The 18,702-nt window shown below is 35.7% G+C and overlaps 1 protein-coding gene across 1 annotated transcript in view; it reads left to right on the top strand.

Annotated features, from left to right (window-relative positions):
- Positions 1-10,010: 10,010 nt before the first annotated feature.
- LOC131078114 (large ribosomal subunit protein uL10) overlaps positions 10,011-18,702 on the top strand; it is a 38,831-nt gene continuing 30,139 nt past the window's right edge. The window contains exon 1 of the mRNA XM_058015785.2: positions 10,011-10,396. Coding sequence (XP_057871768.2) covers positions 10,139-10,396 — 258 coding nt within the window. The 5' untranslated portion in view covers positions 10,011-10,138. The remainder of the gene's footprint in view (positions 10,397-18,702) is intronic.

Raw genomic sequence — 18,702 nt, 5'->3', positions numbered from 1 at the left:
TTTAAGCCCAAATGGCATGACATTCCAACAGTAAGTACCCCATGCACAAGTGAATGTTGTATTTTCTTGATCTTCAGGGGCAATTCTTATTTGATTATACCTCGAGAATCCATCCATTAAGGAAAACATCTCATGACATGTTGACAAGTCTACAATTATATCAATGTTGGGAAGTGGGAAATCATCTTTGGGACATGCTTTGTTCAAATCCCTAAAGTCGGTGAAGACTCTTATGCTTTTATCTAGCTTGGACACTGGTACAATTCTTGAAACCCATTCTGGATAAGCGACAAGTCTTATGAAACCCACATCTAATAGTTTCTTTAGCTCTGTTTTGATAAGTAGAGCGATATGTGGATGCATCTTCCTTAGCTTTTGATTAACTGGTTTTGCTTTTGGATTCACATTGAGATGGTGCATGATAGGATCTGGATCAAGTCCTGACATGTTTGCATAGGACAAAGCAAAATTTATCTACCTTCGTTTGAAGAATTCTATGTAGTCCTTCTTTTCTTCTTCTGATAATGATGCAGTGGGATGAAGGACCTTGGGATCCTTTGGTGTACCAATTTTTATTGCTTATGTTGGCTCTATCAATATAACATATCTCTCCTGAAAATATGTAGGGAGGGTGTCACTTGATCCTTCTCATTCTCTTTTATTTGTTGCCTTGTGTATGATTCTTTTCTCTGAATCCTAATTTCTTCTTGCCTTCTTTCCAACTCTATTCTTTATTTTATGAAAAGTGTGTCTTCACTTGTATCAGTAGTTTGTTCCTCGTCATTTTCTTCACTTGATACATTGGATAATGGATCGGGACCCCTTTCATATTCATTTGAATATGTTTTTAAATTATTGTCCAGAATCACACCACTATATCTGATAGGAATGTTATATGGAGAAAATAGATTTTTGATTTTTGCCATTTGTTCTTTCACTATTTCTGGAATATCTTGATCAGGTTTCATGCTTACTTGTATTCCTTGGACTTGTTTGCAAGATTTTTCTTCTCTTTTAATAACAAGCTCTTCATGTTGCCTCTCATGTTCTTCTTATTTTTGTTTGTTGGCTATTGTTTCTGTTGCTTGATGTAGCCTTTCTTGTCACGGTCCTTCTTTAGGGATTGCATTCTTTCTCCACTTTGGGTGTTGATAATTGTGTTGCTTTTGTTTTGATCTAGAATATCCAAGTCCTGGTTTATCTTCCTTAGATTGTGTGTGAGGACAAATGGGTTCTGAAATACCTTCTCGACGCTTACCAATTGGTCCTTTTCCTCCATATTCCATCCTTTACATGATTTTGTAACCATTACCATATTGCTCAATGGGAATACTGACTTCTACAACTATTGCTATAGTTTCATTTTCATCTTTGTACAACCAGCTAAGAATGTCCTTGTCTTCAATTTCCTCTGAAAGTGTTCCGGCTCTAACAAATGCTCCATCAAACATCTTTATTGATTTATGTGGGATCCGTGGCTGAGCATTTGTAGGTTTTCCATATGATTTAGGTGAAAGTGGTAAAGAGTACTTCCCCATTCCTTCATCATTTAATTCAAGATTTTTCTCAAAATTTTCCCATAATTTTCCTTGAGTTTCTTTGGTGGGATAGACTGCTTCTCTATTATGTAGAACTCTTGCATCTTGTGCTGGTTTTAGATTATTGCAATATTGGCTGGAGTCTGTTGATATGGCGATTTCTTGTCCATTACAAGGGAACTTAACACACTGATGGTATGTAGAAGGTATTGTTTGCATGCCATGAATCCATGGTCTTCCCAAAAGAATGTTATAAGATAGATTCAAATCTAGAACCTGGCATAATGTATCTCTTTCTACTGGTCCTATTTTGATTGGCAACACCATAGTCCCTTTAGAAGAACGCTCTTCCTCGTTATAGGCCTTGATAGTTATTTTCTTCTTTGGATCTATTGCATTCTTTGAATATCCCAAAGCCTTTATTAAACTGAATGCACAAATGTTCTAGCCAGCTCCACCATCTATGAGTACGCGTTTGACATGGGTAGTATGAATGATGAATTCAACATGTAGGGGAGCATTATGAGGATGTTGTAAGGATGCATCATCATTTTCAAAAAAGAATTAGCAATGAGGGGCTACGAGGTCCCCCACCATGTTTTGGAATTGATCCACATCTAGGTCTTTTGAGACTGTTGTTTCTACTATAGCTCTCTCCAATATTTCCTTATGCATAGGTGAAACTTTTAGGAGCCCAAAATTGATATTTGGGTGGGTATCTTTTGTAATTGTTCCACTAAGTTGTATTTTCGTGAAGTGGATGTTGATTCATTTATTATACTCGAAAATGTAACCTTGGCTTTGCTTCTAGTAATGACATTGATTGGTTCTGAAGGTGTTTTGTCTTTGAGAGTGATGACATTGACCACATCATCATATGTGTAAGTATAATTTACCTTGATTTTGCCCTTGTCATCTTTTGGCTTGGATTGTTCACCTTTTTCATAATTTGGGAGTGGACTTTTGAATGCTAGATGCGATTCATTCATTTTATGACCATCCACTGTGATAGTTCCATTATCAATGAAGTCTTGAATAAGGTGCTTTAAGATTTTATAATCATTGGTTTAGTGTCCTTTGTTTCAATGATAGTTGCAAGAATGATTGTCATTCCACCAATTTGGTTTGACTTGAGGCTCATAATTTCTTGCTTCTAGTAAGGCAATCAATTTATTCACAAGAAGAGTCTTCAAAGCTGATTCCAATGGCTCCCCAATGTTTGTGAATTTCCTGTGGGGATTGGACAAGAAAGACTTGGGTTTACAGTTCTCTTGATTGTTGTTGTTTGGCACTTGACTTGATAAGTTGAAGATTGTTTGTTGTTTGACAACATTGTTATCATCATTTACTCCATTGGTAACATTCCTATTCTTTGACTATAATTTAGGTTTGTCGTTGTTATTGTTACCATTATTGTTGTTGTTGTAGGAACCGTTGTAGAGTTTTAACTCTCCTTTCTTTAACATTGCATCTTCTATCTTTAGACCATTTTCAATCATTTTAGCAAAAGTAGGAGGACATTGCAATTTGAGACGATAACTCATTTCGCTTGTAAGGTTGTCAATGAATATGTCCATTTTCTCTTGATTTGGTACATCTCTTGGGTATCTATTGAACAATCATCTCCATCGTTGTAAAAAGACCATGAAATGTTCACCATTCCTTTGTTTGATATTACATAGGTCTAGCATTGTTATCTCATTTCTTATGTTGTAGGAGTATTGTGAGATAAATCTATTCACAAGTTCTTCAAAAGATTTAATCCCAGATGGTAATCTTGAGAACCATTCCATTGATTGTCCACTTAAGCTTCGAGGAAATAGACGCAATAGGTAAGTTTCGTTGTGTGCAAACTCCATACTCATGGTGTAGAATTCCATGATATGATCTTGAGGATCAGATTTCCCATCATATTCATCGTATTTAGGGATTTCACAATGTTGTGGGAATGGTATCGTGTTTAAATTCTTGTCAAAAGGATATGGACAAATATCCTCCAATGAATATTTTTTGAAAATTGTTCCATTCTGCATATCCTGTATTTGTTGTTGCAAAGTTTGCATTTGTTGAGTGAAAGTTAATAAAGGATTATCAACATGGATTCTCCTTGCATCCTCATAAGTTCTTATGTCATCATGCTCTCTTCTTATTTCATCTTGGTTCATTGCATCATCATGGTCTATTCTTGTTCTATCTCCTCTTGTTTCCCCACGATTTACTCAATTTACATCATCATCATTGGAATCATCAATGTTTTGATTATGACTTATTGTTGCATCTTGTTTCAAACTTTCTACGTTAATCTTGTGACAATTTAGCTTCTAAATTTTGCCAACATTAGAATGTACTTTTGCTTTTGTTTTTCCAATAGTTTTTCCATTAGTTTGTCAAATCTAGAATCTTGTTCAAGGCCTCTAATGGTGTTATTGACAGCTTCTTCATCAACGTCTGTGTACCCAAATGTTTGAAATATTGAATTGTCGTCTTCCATTTGTTTTTATCTTCTCAACTTCTTGTGTTGAGCTATAGTCAAAACTGACATGTGATTGATTTGAAAACTTTCAAAGTTTTGATTTTCTAAATGAAACTCTATAGGTGATCATCGATTTAGGAAGATAAGCTAAATTGATTTTACCACCCCTATTAGTGCATTGTGATAAGGCGTCTTGTTGTTGAAAAGCACGTCTTTGTAAAGTTTCTTGGTCAAACTCTGTTTCGTAACTTGTAAATAGTTACGAAAATGGTTTAGGAATATTCTATGTTTCAACAAAAAATTTCAATCAATGTATAAGAATTTCCTCTTCTTCGAGATAGCTTTCCAACTTGGTTTTATTTTCTTGAGGTAATATACACATCTAATGATTTACAAGTTGTTTGATTCCAATGTGAGTGCAATCTTGATTTCGATAAAACCTAGGTCCAAATAGGAATGATATATCCAAGACAATGAACAAAGGTTGATATGATCAAGTTTCGTGATAAAGGATTTAATGTATCTTGATAAGAAACTGATAGTGATGTTGATTTTGCACTTGAGATGGTTGAATCAATAACTTGTTGGATGTTTATGCTTATAAAAACCTTTGGAAATAGCCTATTTGGTTGATAAACTGATTGTTTGACTAGTTTGAAGATCTATGATAGTTGAAGATGAACCTCCTCGAAAAAGGGTATCTAAAAGTGATGTTGAAATGCTCACTATTGTAGTTGTGCGAAAACAAATGCTATAACCTATTGAACAAATGCGTTGCCCTGTTCAACAAAAGCGTTGTACTGCGTTATAAAATCATGAACCTAGGGGGTAAATAAGTTGTTGTAGTTGCAAAAGCGCTATCTCGTTGAGAAAATGCATGATCTTAAAGGTCAAAAGCGTTGTACTGTTGATCAAAAGTGTTGTCTTAAGATGTAAAAGCATTGTAAAAGCGGTTCTGCGTTGTAAAAGCATGATTCTCACCATGTTAAATAAATTTCTCAGTATTCCAGCAAGTTGTCAGATTTTTGACTCATTTTAGGATGATGATTTTTCAAGTTTTTGTCCATTTTGAGAACGTTTTGCAGACATAAAAGATAATGTTTGGAAAATCAAAATGCACAAGCAAGCACAAGTCCTATGGTAGGCCAACACAATAATTGTTGAATCTTACATGGGGTTTCCCCCGAGGCTACGCTATTCAAAGCGGATATTTAGGTGCTTGACCCCACTGGCTCCACCCTCGGCACTCACTTCTCTGGGGCAACCAAGCACTAGTTTCCATTAAAACTCCCCATGACAAACTGCATATCTCTACTAAGAACCGTATGTGTGTGAGTTGCTTTAGAGGTCCGACCTCCTGCACCAACAATTAGAAGGATTTTGGCAACTATACAAAGGATTTTTAGTAAGGGCTTCCGGTCATGTGGCCATACATGCGACACTTTACACTCTATAAATACAAAAGATTCTTAGGCTATAGAGGTTGCGCTCTATAGGGTTTATGGGGAAACATAGTGTCGGTATGAACTAATCAACACACGATGTACATGACTTTTGTCATAGACACGATTTATTTAGAGTGGATCAGAAGGACTCGGTATTAGCCTGTTTCCACTTGGGTCATTCCCCTCTCACTGGCTCCCTCGAGGAAGCTCGGGAAGGTAGGCCCTCTAAAGGTAAAATATAAAATAAAAGTAGGTCTAGCTTTCAGATCACTGTATTAGGGTGAGAGCATACTTACCTACTACTTTTAAACAAGCACGATATACAATGGTTATTTTACCCTTTAGATTACCTATGTGCTACTACCTTACTGAAAACACATGATGCAAGTTGCATGTTGTTCATTACCCCTTAGTTAAACTAGGTGAAAGACGTGATTTTTTTACTTCCCAAAAGACTCCTAGTTAAACTAAGTGAGATTGCATTAAAGTTGCTCAAAATAAAACCTGCATGCACACAAGTCAGTAGTTTGAAAAAAATTGGTCTTGGATGGTCAAACTTGCAAAGATCTGTTAGTTGACAGATTATAAAATTTCAAAATTTGCAAACGGAGGGTATGAAAACACTAAAAGAACAAAAGCGCTATCTTGTGAAGCAAAAGGCTAACCTGCAGAAAAAAAAAATGTTAAACCTGTGCAATGAATGCGTGATTTCTCTAACAAAGTGCTAACCTAAGAAATGAAAACGCTAACCTTTTGAACAAAAGCGTTAACCTAAGTGATGAAAACGCTAACCTAGGATGTAAAAGTGCTACCTTATTTCACATATGCATGAAACAGGTTTACAAAAGCGTTAATTCATTTTGTTCTAGCAAGAATTAGACAGGATATTAGAAAAAAAAGATGTGCGAGGCCTAAGCCCCACGGTGGGCACCAAAACAATGTATCAACTTAAGTTTCACCTTAGAGAAATTACCTACAAACTCATTAGTCCATCATGCAAATATAAGTCAACCTTCAACCAATGAAACAACATGAAATAAAAGTAAATAAAAGATTATACCTTCATGATTTATGTGTCATTATGTCCTAATCCCATTGTTCTTGGTTGCATATGATTTTGCTCTCAGACAAGCACCGATAGCTTCCAAGATGGCAAGTGTGGAATGAACTGATAGATAATATGATATACAAAACTAATGATATGATAATGATTTATGCTAAATTGCTCAAAAACTCTAAAAATGCTAAACAAATGAACTCACAGATGCAAAGATAAAGACTCCTAATTGACTATGAGATTAGCTATTAGTTTCAAAAATGGCTTAGGAGACCTCTATCTATAGATTTTTGAGTGCATAAGCTTAGGTGGCAAAGATAAACTGTCATGATTAAATCTTGCAATTTGGATGGCTACGAGCAAGAGGTTGAGATGTGAGAGATAAAGGTGGAGGATGTTCCTCCTACACCTACAAAATGGAGGAAAAGGTGGAAGGAGAAGCCAAGTGTCAGAAGGCTCACCTTGATTGAGGAGAAGACTTGAGAGAATCTAGGATAGTTGAGAAGATTTAGGGATAAGAGGACAAGTGGACTCAACTACTCCAAAGATGTAGGAAGGTTAGAAAAAATATAGGGAAGTTGAGGAATGTGTGTACGTACACATTATTTGAAGAATGATTTGGAAGTTGAAGATAATGTTGTATTAATATTTAAAAATATTAATATCTTTAGCCACATGATTGATGAGTTGGAAAAGAAGAAGATGACGTGAAGATGATGGTGGGTTGGAAAAGGAAGATTTTATAATTAAGAAATTATTTAATAATGCAACTATAGGATAGTGAATAGGAGATAACTAAATACTAAATATTTAATTAATCGGTTAGAAGAAAGGAATATAATGAATTAATTAATAAAATGTTTCAATTAAATTAATTAGTAGAAGAATATCAAATGAATTAAATAAATTAGTCTTTTCAAATTAACTATTTAATAGAAGAATAATCATTAAATAAATATAAAATATTTATTTAATTGCTCATAGCCATTTTTATGTGTATACACATACATATATACATAAATGGATATATACATATATACATATATGTATATGTACTTATATATACGCGTGTGTTACATATATACACACACATATATATACATATATACATACAAATATATACATATACATGTATGTATGCATGTATGTATGTACGTATGTATGTATACATATACACACACTAATCACAACTATATATACATATGCGTATGTGTGTGTGCGTGCACACGTATATATATACACACACGCATACATACATACATACATATATGTACATATGCATATATGTATATTTATACATATGTATATATATGCATAGATATGTATATATGTGTATATACATATACATACATGTACACATGTATATATATACGTATACATATACATACACACATAAATATTTCAACCGGAATACACTAACAAGGCCTAAAAGAAGGTGATATCTGTGTCTTTGAGCAACTAGAATACACTAACAAGGCCTATAAATTCGAGGTCCACATCTACCCTCTTACTGTTCAATGTGTGAATTTTTTTTGCTTTTAAATTTCAGTAAAATATATTTCGTTTCTTTATTTTTCCGTTGTTTCTAATTGCACTAAGCCTATGATTCACACATTTTGTGAACGGTCTTCCCATTTCTAGGCAACTGCACGATAGCTCCATCTCCATGATGCAAGTGTACTCTCTTTTGCCTTAAATATATTCTGTATCATAACCATTTATACAATATATTTCAACTTTGTAACCAATTTAAATTGAATTTTTATTATATATATGCTTATTAATGCACTTTCATTTCTATATTGATATTTATTTTGCCTTTTCATTGCAGATGTTGTTTGAGAATTTTCATTTGTCCTTTTCTCCATTCATGAATGGGACACACTTGCAAAAAAACATATCCTCATTCAAAACATCTCTTTGTTTATACTTTTTTTTTGGAAGCAAGCTAATTTATTTTAGATTCTAACATATAGACATAAACATCTCATCAAACTTGGTTGTTAGCTTTAGCTATATGTTTTTCAAAGCTACAATTTTTTGTAAAAAAGTATTTGAATATAGCACAAAGTTGAAATAATTTACATTTTTTGTCATGCAATCTTTATAGATGTCTTTCTATATAATTGAAAAAAAATAAAACAAAAAAAAACTATTAATTTCAATTGTTTAGTTGTAATGGTTCAAATTTTCAATGTTCAATAAAAATTTCAAACTAACTTTTATAATAATATTAAACAAGAATTTATCCACTTTATAGATATTTTTGTATATTGTTTTTAAAAATAAAAACCTTAATTGTTTGTAATATAAAATTACAATGGTTCTAATTTTAAATCTTCAAAGAAAATTTAAAAAAATTTCTAATAACATTAAAGTCTTAATTATTAAAATGAAGCCCTCTTCCTCTGCTTAACAATTAGATGTTTTACATGCCAAAAAAAACTCTAGATAATTTAATTAAATAATAAATAAAATAAAAAAAAAATCTTATAAGTTTTCTTCAAATTTAATAAAATAAAATAATATTAAACACTTTTTTGACATAATAATTTCATTTTAATCTACTCCTCACATATATACTCTATTTCCCTTAACCCACTTTCAATAATATTAAACAGTATTTTTGGTTTGCTGGTCACATCGGTTATTCTCTAAGATTGTGAAGTTTGGGGAGGCAGCATGTCAAAATGTGGATGGAAAAAATTAGAAAAAAATCAAAAACACCTAATCACAAGCAATCTCAAAGTTAAAACATCAGTGCCATATGGAATTCCTTTGGCAATAACAGGTATGTTTCCATTGGATGCATCAACATTAACTCGGTTAATAAGTTATCTAAAGAAGGTTGAGAACATGGATAACCACCACTAGCCCAAGATTGAGATGGAAGAAGGTCTTATCCGTAGGAAGAAAACTTGGATGAAACAAAACAAAAAGTGGTTGAATAAATGGAATATCAAACTGCACGATTGTCATAATACCAACAAGGAAATAACGAAGTTTGTCATTGAAAAGTTTCAAACTACCATGTGGAATAACCACATTGGATGCAAAAAGACAAACTACATTAAAGAATTTAACCCAACGGAGAAGCATGGTGAGAAAGCATATTTAGGGGCAATTATTAAAGGGAAAGTTAGGTTGTTAGTGGCACAACTGAGGACTGGATCACATCATCTCAGGTGTGAAACGAGTAGGTGGCAAAGGCCGAAGGAGGTATGGGAAGATAGAACTTGTTTGTTTTGCAGGATGGGAGCAGTGGAGACTAAATAACACTTTCTTATTGAATGCATATCGTATGATGATATTCAAGCTCATTATGAGATCATTATGAAGGCCGACAACATGCATCAGTTATTTGACGAAGACAAGAAGACAAAATCAACCAAACGGCTAGCTTCCTAGTCAAGATTCATAATAAGAAATCAGACATGGAAAAGTATATTAGGAAGTTTAGTGTTGATGTAAAAAGTAAAAAAAAAAAAAAGCACAATCAGAAAGATAGCTAACGGAGCCGCAAATTCCATAGAGCATAACCCTAATCTTATAAAAACACAATCGTAAAAAGTTCAGTTCTTTTGGAACGAGCCAGAGCAGTCGTAGCAGAGTAGTGGTAAAGAAAATGGGTTTCAAGGGGACGAAAGCAGAGAAGAAGGTGATCTACGACAAGAAGATATGCGAGATGCTGGAGGAGTATTCGCAGGTGCTAGTGTGCCTCGCTGACAATGTGGGTTCCAAACAGTTGCAGTCCATTCGGCAGGGCCTCCGCCCGGACTCCGTCGTGCTCATGGGCAAGAACACCATGATGAAGAGATCCATTCGCATTTATGCCGAGAAGACTGGGAACATAGCTTACCAAAACTTAATTCCGTTGCTTATGGTCAGTTTAAATCCTTTAAAGCGTTCTTAGTTTGATTATTTTGTCTTTGATTACATGAATGGTTACATCAATATTAAATTTTTTGGAACTTATATCACCGCCTTTACGTTCACGTTCTAAAACACTTCACGACTCTTGTTTGTTTGTTCTTGCTTATAAGTCCTTGGCAATATGTAAATAAAGGATCATCACTTGTTTTTCGTTGTTAAAGTTCACCTATGACTTGCATTCCACCTTGTCTGTTCTCCATGCCACGTCCAAAATTTGCATTTAGCCTTGTCCGTTGTGGACGACACATACAGAATTGGTTGTGGTAGTTTACCAGATTTAAATACTGGCATGGCCACATATTACTATGGCCTCATCTATTGAGGTATGTTGCATCCATACATTTGTAAATATTAGCATAGCCTTGCCTGCATGGGTAGGTCACATTCGGAATCAGAATTGTATGTTGTAGTTTACCAGATCTAAACAGACATTTGCATGCATTAATATGTAAAATGTCTCCTGCTCTGATGATTTATTTATCATTTGAGGTCATCCTATTCGAGAAGATTTTCCTATATGCCTTAATACTAATGAATGAATGAATGATTTTACTGACGTTCACAAGACTGATCGGTCTATGGGACCAAGAAAATCATAGCACTAGACCCTTTGAATTCCTTTCCATGTCAGATCTCCTGCTATGAATCTTGACCAGATAGCTAGCAGTTTGGTTGATCTTGTCCTCATCAAATAAATGATACATGTTGTCGGCTTTCAAGATAAACTCATATTGAACATGTATATCATCGTAAGCAATGCACTCAATGAGAAAGTGACATTCAGTCTCTATAGCACCCGCCTTGCAGAACAGGCAAGTTCTCTCCTCCCAAACCTCTTTGGGTCTCTGCCACCTACCTGTTTCACATCTGAGATGATGTGAACCAGTCCTTAATTGAGCAAGTAACAGCTTTGCCTTCCCTTTAATAGCTGTCCCTAAATATGCTTTCTCACCATGTTCTCCAATTGGGTTAAACTCTTTGATGTAATACGCCTTTTTACGACCAATGTGATTAGTCCACATGGCAGTTTGAAACTTTTCAATGACGAACTTCTTTATTTCCCCATTAGTATTAGGACACTCGTGTAGTTTGATGTTCCATTTGTTCAACCACTTTTTGTTTTGTTTCATCCAAGTTTTCTTCCTATGGTTAAGACCCTCTTCCGTCACAATTTTGGGCCACCTTTGGTTACTCATGTTTTCAACCTTCTTTAGATAACTTATTAACCGGATTATAGCTGATGCCTCCAACGGAAAAGTACCTGCTTTTGCTAAAAGGATATCATAAGGCACTGAAGTTTTAACTTTGAGATTGCTTGTGATCAAGTGCTTTTGAATTCTTTCTAATTGTCTCCATCCACAATTTGACATGCTGCCCCCCCAAACCTCGCATCCATAGAGAACGACTGGTGTGACCAACAAATCGAAAAGAGTTTTCTTGGTTTTCCAATCCCACAGCTCAGCTTTTCTGCACCTATTTTGAAGTAAATATGACGCTTTCCATCCCCCCTGTATCCTTACGCTCTACAAGTTTCCCAACTAAGTTTACTTTGAAATTCGATGCCAAGATATTTGTATTCTTTCACAATTTCCAGCGGACTACCTTCAAAAAGAAAGGTAATTTGCTTAGCTTTCCTCTTTAAAGAAAAAATCATGATCTTGGTTTTGATAATGTTCACCTCCATCCCTACCTCTTGACAAAAGTGCTCTAGAGCTCTTAAGTGATTTCTCAAACCATGAGCCGTTTTAGATATTAGGATAAGATCATCCGCATATAAAAGTAATTTCACCACATAGCCTGCAAGATGGACACCTTCACCTTCCGACGTGTTTAACCATGTTTCTAATTTATCAATGTATAAACCAAACAAAGTGGGAGATAGAGGGTACCCCTGCTTAACGCCAATGTCACTACCAAAACACTCGGACATTCCTTCACTAGTTCTGATTTTAGCTCTAATTTTCTCATAAAGTCTATGGACTGCTGCTCTATATACATCAGGTACACCCAAATCTTTCATTCTATTCCAAAGTTTGTCTCTAGGCACCATGTCAAATGCTTTCTTAAAATCCACAGAACAGCAATATGCTTCTTCCCCTTGATTGTCCCATATTTTCTTTATCAAATGCCGAAGAGTGATGCAATGATCAATGGTGGAGTGTCTAGGTCTGAAACCGGCTTGACCTTTGGCCCTTTTTCCTTCCGCTTTTGCCCAACTGCTGATTCTACGTTCCACCAAGCTCCCAAAATGTTTGCCTAGAAGGGGGTTGACCATAATAGTGCGGTAGTTAGATGGGTTGTTGATATCCCCACTCTTAAAGAGAGGGATAACCACGCTAGTTGTCCAATCTGCTGGAAAACCATCTCGTATGACCCTATTGAAGATACCTTTTATGTGAGGAGTAAGAAGCTCAACTCCCCACTTTAAGAATTCTGCTTGAAGCCCATCAATATCACTTGCCTTACCATTTGCGAAACTCTTTAGTCCCTGCTTGATATCATCCATTGTGAATAACTCCATCAAAGTGGTCACAATGGGAGGAAAATTATTATCCTGTAACCGCTCATAAAGAAGCTTGGCATAATCCAACCATTGGGCATCTGTAATATTGTTTTCAGTTTGTTTTCTCCTTTGCTGCAGTTCCTTCCAGAAATCTTTGGGACTGTGTTTACCAAGATAGATTAACTCCTTCCATTCTCACCTGTACGTATTTTTCTTTTTTAGTTTGAATGAGTTTTGTGTACCTCTTCCTATTTTCTTTGTTCATACCTTTCCCTTTCAAAGATCTCTTGGCTGCCTTACAATTTTCATCATACCATGGGTTTGCCGGGAAAGTATTCGCAACCCTCTTCCTACTGCAAGTCCTTTTGCAGGTGCTCAAAGCCTTGTGTATTATAGGGATCAACAAGCTGCTATGGACATGATCCTCTTCCGTATTGAATCTTTCATCAACCAGAATATTATTTATTTCATGAAATTGTTGTTTAAGGACAACATTAAAGATGTCCCTGTTTTCTTGGTTTATGAGGATTTTGCCTTTAGTAGCTGTTGTCTTTTGCATGTACGGAGCCTGTTTATCTTGTGGGTTGCTTGAGGCAAATTCCAACTTCATAAAAAGAGGCATATGATCCAATTTCATTTCTATAAGACAATCTCTGATGTCAAACTCCAGCACTTTAGATGTAAAGTTTTGAGAGCAAATCAAGTAGTCTACCACACTTTGACCATTATAAGTTTTGCAAGTAAAACCCCTTGATGTGGGCCAGCTTCTCATACCATTGCAAATAACCAAATCAAACAAACTACACATCCCCAATAATTCTGCCCCAAAATGTGAGACATCCCCATTATTATCTTGTGAAGCTCTTTCCCAAGATTGACCCTCAATTTCTTCCAACCACAGCAGATTATTTTCTCCCTTTTTACCACTGCTCAATTGTAAAGATTGGTTATTAGCCGTCCTTGCATTGAAGTCACCAATTAGCATTATTTCTCCTAAGGTGCTGAATAAGGAGATATCATTTTTTAGATATGCATATGGATCTTCTTTGTCTAAATTCCCCCTCTTGTAGAACTTAGAGTTTTGAGGGGCAAAGTAGCAAGCAGCCAACCTAAAAGCTATCGCATTCACTGTTATGTGCAACCAAATGTATTGTTTGTTTGGGTTCTCTTTTTCAACTTTAACAGCTCCATACCACTTATCATTTATAAGCACTGTAACTCCACCATGACCTTTTCCTGTCCCATTCCCCTTGTTCCAAACAAAAAGTTTCTTGTAACCTTCAAAGTCTGGGACCTTGCAGCCTGTCATGTTCATGCATTTCAACAAAAATGATAATATCTTTCCCCTCTCCTATGGGCCCCACCCCAGGACCACTTCTCCATGGATAACCTCTGTAGTTCCAACTCACTACATTTAAGCAGTTCCGTGGGGCCCCTATTTCCTTTTTCTTATTTGAGAGGCGCTCCGTAATCTGAGCTTTTCCGTTCTTCAACCATGCCCACTTTCCCTCCTCTCTTGCTGCCTTTACTTTATTCCATTCCTTCCATTCCTTCCTTTGTCCCTCCTGCTGAGCAAAAGTCAAATCTTCATCTAGATAGAATTGTGACCCTTCTTCTATTTCTAAGGATAAAATTTTTATCCTCTATGTTTCTCAGTTTAACTTTTACATGCCTATCTCTACCTTCTATCTTTCTTCCTAACCTTTTTGCTTGCTAAACACCCCCTATCCATTCTAGCTTATCTCTAAGAAACTCTCTAGCTAGAATTTCAATTCTCTCTTTTTCTCCAAAGTCTTTGAGACCTTTGATAATGATATTTGCAGCCTTGCCACGTCTATCTTGTTCTTCTCTTATTTGTATTTTAATTTGCTGCTCAATGTTTCCTTTTTGTTTGTTTGCTGATCTGCTTACTACTTGTGACCAAGATTTAGCCTCTTCTATTTGCTCCCTTAGTTTAGACTCTTTATTTTCTAAGTCTGCTAAGGTTGATTGAATTTCCTTTACTTTTGTTGCATCCTCTCCCTCTGTCAGTTCAGATCTCTTGTCATTACTTGATTTCCATTGTTCTAATTCTTGTTTTATGATTTCCAATTCTTGTTGTCCTGCTTCCATCTTGATCTGCATGCTTGAAATTTGCTCTTTTAGGCTTTTGTTCTTTCTCTCTATTTTGCTTGTATTTTTGTTGCTTCATACACTTTGTTCTCCTCTTCTCAATTCCTTCTAAAGTTTCGAGCCTCTTTTTTACATCCATGAGCTCCTCCAGGTATAACTCTGAAGACCACAATAAAGGTGTTGATGTTGGACTATAAAAAACTTTTTTGTTCTGTTTATCTTCCATGCTGTCCTCTTTGTGTGATGTGCATACTTCTTCTATCTGGAACAATTTTGATTCAGGATTCTCATTAACTTCTGCTTGTGTTTGTACCCCTTCTATTTCATTCTCTTTCTGTCCCACTTGTTCCACGTTGGATTGATAAGTTTTGCCAAAGAAATTGCCCATTCTCGGTAAAATCGTTGCGAATCTTTTTTTATGCTTTTGTTTGAGTTTTCGAATCTGCCTACGTCTTAAAATACCTTTGTACTGTTTTGCATTTACCAATATCAGTCTGCTAAAATCAATGCTGTTTTCTTTTCACATTTCCTTCTTAAAAATGCATATTAGTAAATGACCTTGCAATGTGTATGTCGACGGTTTACAGATTTTCTAATTCTAGCCTTTGACATGCCTAAGTGTGAGTGGTACTAAAATTCCCTTCCATTTTCCTTCATTATTTCCCTATTTAAAAGACAGATTGCTAAAGTCCCTAGTTATGTGAACAGTTTCTAGGTTTTCTAGTTCTAGCTTGTGACATGATCCCTAGCTTATCAGTATGGTAAAACTGGGGATAGTATTTAAATTTTTTTGCTTTTCCCTTTCAATTTATTTGTTCTTCTTCAAAGTTTGCTGTTAAAATCAATGCTGTTTTCTTTTCACATTTCCTTCTTAAAAATGCATATTAGTAAATGTCCTTGTAATGTGTATGTCGACGGTTTACAGATTTTCTAATTCTAGCCTTTGACCTGCCTAAGTGTGAGGGGCACTAAAATTCCCTTCCATTTTCCTTCATTATTTCCCTATTTAAAAGACAGATTGCTAAAGTCCCTAGTTATGCGAACAGTTTGTAGGTTTTCTAGTTCTAGCTTGTGACATGATCCCTGGCTTATCAGTATGGTAAAACTGGGGATAGTATTTAAATTTTTTTGCTTTTCCCTTTCAATTTCTTTGTTCTTCTTCAAAGTTTGCTGTTAAAATCAATGCTGTTTTCTTTTCACATTTCCTTCTTAAAAATTCATATTAGTAAATGTCCTTGTAATGTGTATGTCGACGGTTTACAGATTTTCTAATTCTAGCCTTTGACCTGCCTAAGTGTGAGGGGCACTAAAATTCCCTTCCATTTTCCTTCATTATTTCCCTATTTAAAAGACAGATTGCTAAAGTCCCTAGTTATGCGAACAGTTTGTAGGTTTTCTAGTTCTAGCTTGTGACATGATCCCTGGCTTATCAGTATGGTAAAACTGGGGATAGTATTTAAATTTTTTTGCTTTCCCTTTCAATTTCTTTGTTCTTCTTCAAAGTTTGCTTAGAAAAGAATGGAATGGATTGACAAGTCTCATTTTCTAATTTTACCTGTCCTTGATGTTCCAGGCTCCCTTCTCTATGGGTTTTTGTGTCTGTTATTTTCTGCTTTCTTCCATGGATAATGTGCTGTTAGACATTCATTAGAGCTGGTTATCTTTTAAGTCAAAGCCTAGCTGGCATGCCATTTTGGCATGTACGCTCTGAAGAGGTCTATGTCGTCTATGTCACCCTCCACATTGTTTGGGTTTTGTACTGCATGGGTTTTGACCTCATGACCAAGCTGAAGAGAAAACAAAGACTTTGCAAATACTTGTAACAACACATGTATTGGTCCTCTTGTTAGGGCTTGTCTATTTTGTTCTTCTTTTTCTAGTGCTTGAATTTTAAGGGTTATTACACTTACAAGAATTTTTGATCTGCAATTGACGACGTGTACTTGTTCTTACAAGGGAGATGGAATACATCACAGTTGTTTTGCTGGCTATGCTGTGACCTAAAGGGCTACATTCACATTTTAGACACTCTTTTGAACTATTAGAGATGAAGCTTTTCTGCTGGCCACAGCCCTAAATGAATTTATTTTTTGCCTTTTAAAACTAGAGTAGGTGTCTCAAGCTGCTGCCCCTAGTGAGATTGAGGCTACAAGAACCTTCATGGCACACGCCATTTTTCAAAATTTTACTACTTTAGCCAAGCTTTAAATCCTAAAAATAGCTGGCATTGAGGCCACAAGAACTTCAGTTTGAAAATTGTCTCAATTTATTAAATGCAAGTTTGATCTTCGACATGTACTCTATGCCAAGAGAAAATACAGTTCTGTAGTGTTAAGATGAGGAAAAACTGATTTTTTGTTTTATGGACAATGTAAAAATTGAAAATTGTGGTTTTGAATAAATTGTATCTTGGAAAATTGTGCTAGATTTAAAAATTTGGGAAAACCCATCTGGATCAGATTGCCTTTGCTTTTGGTTCACAGTTATTAACAATTTTATCCTGATTTATGCTTCTAGGTCTGCAAGGATATAATTGAACATTAAAAATCCCATCGATCTATACATGTTTTTAATATTTATTAACCATCATTATTTTGTTGAAGGAGTGTTGTGATTTTATTTGATCAAGATTAGGAAATCAAATGAAAATTAGTAAAAAAGTATTGGCCACGACGACCAATTACTTTGAATTTATATGCTCCCTTCATGGGTGGCAGTTGTAGAGGAACTGTCTAGGGAAAAAGGGTTGTGTACTGTTCTTACAAGAGTCTGCACCCTTGCTGAGCTATCAACTCAGCAACCTTGTGAAACATGGAAACAACCCTGAAGTGTGGGACCTTGCGCAAGGGGGTTGAATCTCCGGAGAAGGCCGGCTTCCTTCTCTATCTAGGTGCAGGTGTTGAACCAACTCAACACTTCAAAACTAACTCCTAAACCTATCCTAACAATCTGCAGAGGAAAAGGGAAGAGAGAAATTGCTTGAAACAAAGGGAGGTGATGCACCAAGAAGAGATTGTTCCTCTCCCTACCGAAATGACACAAGGAATTAACTAAAATACCCTGGAAATGCACAAACTTCAATTGCACAAGTGGCCCAAAAGCATTTATGGAGGTTAGAATTTGCTAAGCATCAAGAGGGGAGAAGGATTCCCACAATTCACACTCAGAAAACAAGTTAACACAGCACATATGGAGAGAAAAGCCACAAGACATACACCTATGATGAAGGTAAGAAAAGCATACACAACATACATAGGTTAGAAGGAGGCAAGAATGGTGATCTTTAATTAATTCAAGGCCAAAAGCCAATCTTACAGTTGCAGAATTGCAAAAGATTACAAGTCCTCAAGAGAAGAGAAGAGCATAAGAAGGCTCAAGGCAGCAGGGAGAGAACCTTTTACAATGAGGCATGACAGCCTTATATAGAAAAATGGGTTACAATGGTGATCATGACCCCTGCATGTCAATCTGGAAGTGCATGCACTTGGCTTGTACATGCAAGCAACCTAGCCATACCTCAAAAGGCAATTCTAAGGAAGGTGGATTGACTAACCTTCCAAAGTCAGTCATGACATAAGTCACCAAGCATGACCCCGTACCTTCCTTGATGGAAATCCTGCCAAAAACATTTAATGCACCCT

Source organism: Cryptomeria japonica, chromosome 3, assembly GCF_030272615.1.
Source record: "Cryptomeria japonica chromosome 3, Sugi_1.0, whole genome shotgun sequence".
Classification (NCBI taxonomy): domain Eukaryota; kingdom Viridiplantae; phylum Streptophyta; class Pinopsida; order Cupressales; family Cupressaceae; genus Cryptomeria; species Cryptomeria japonica.
This window is presented reverse-complemented; position numbering and strand designations above follow the sequence as displayed.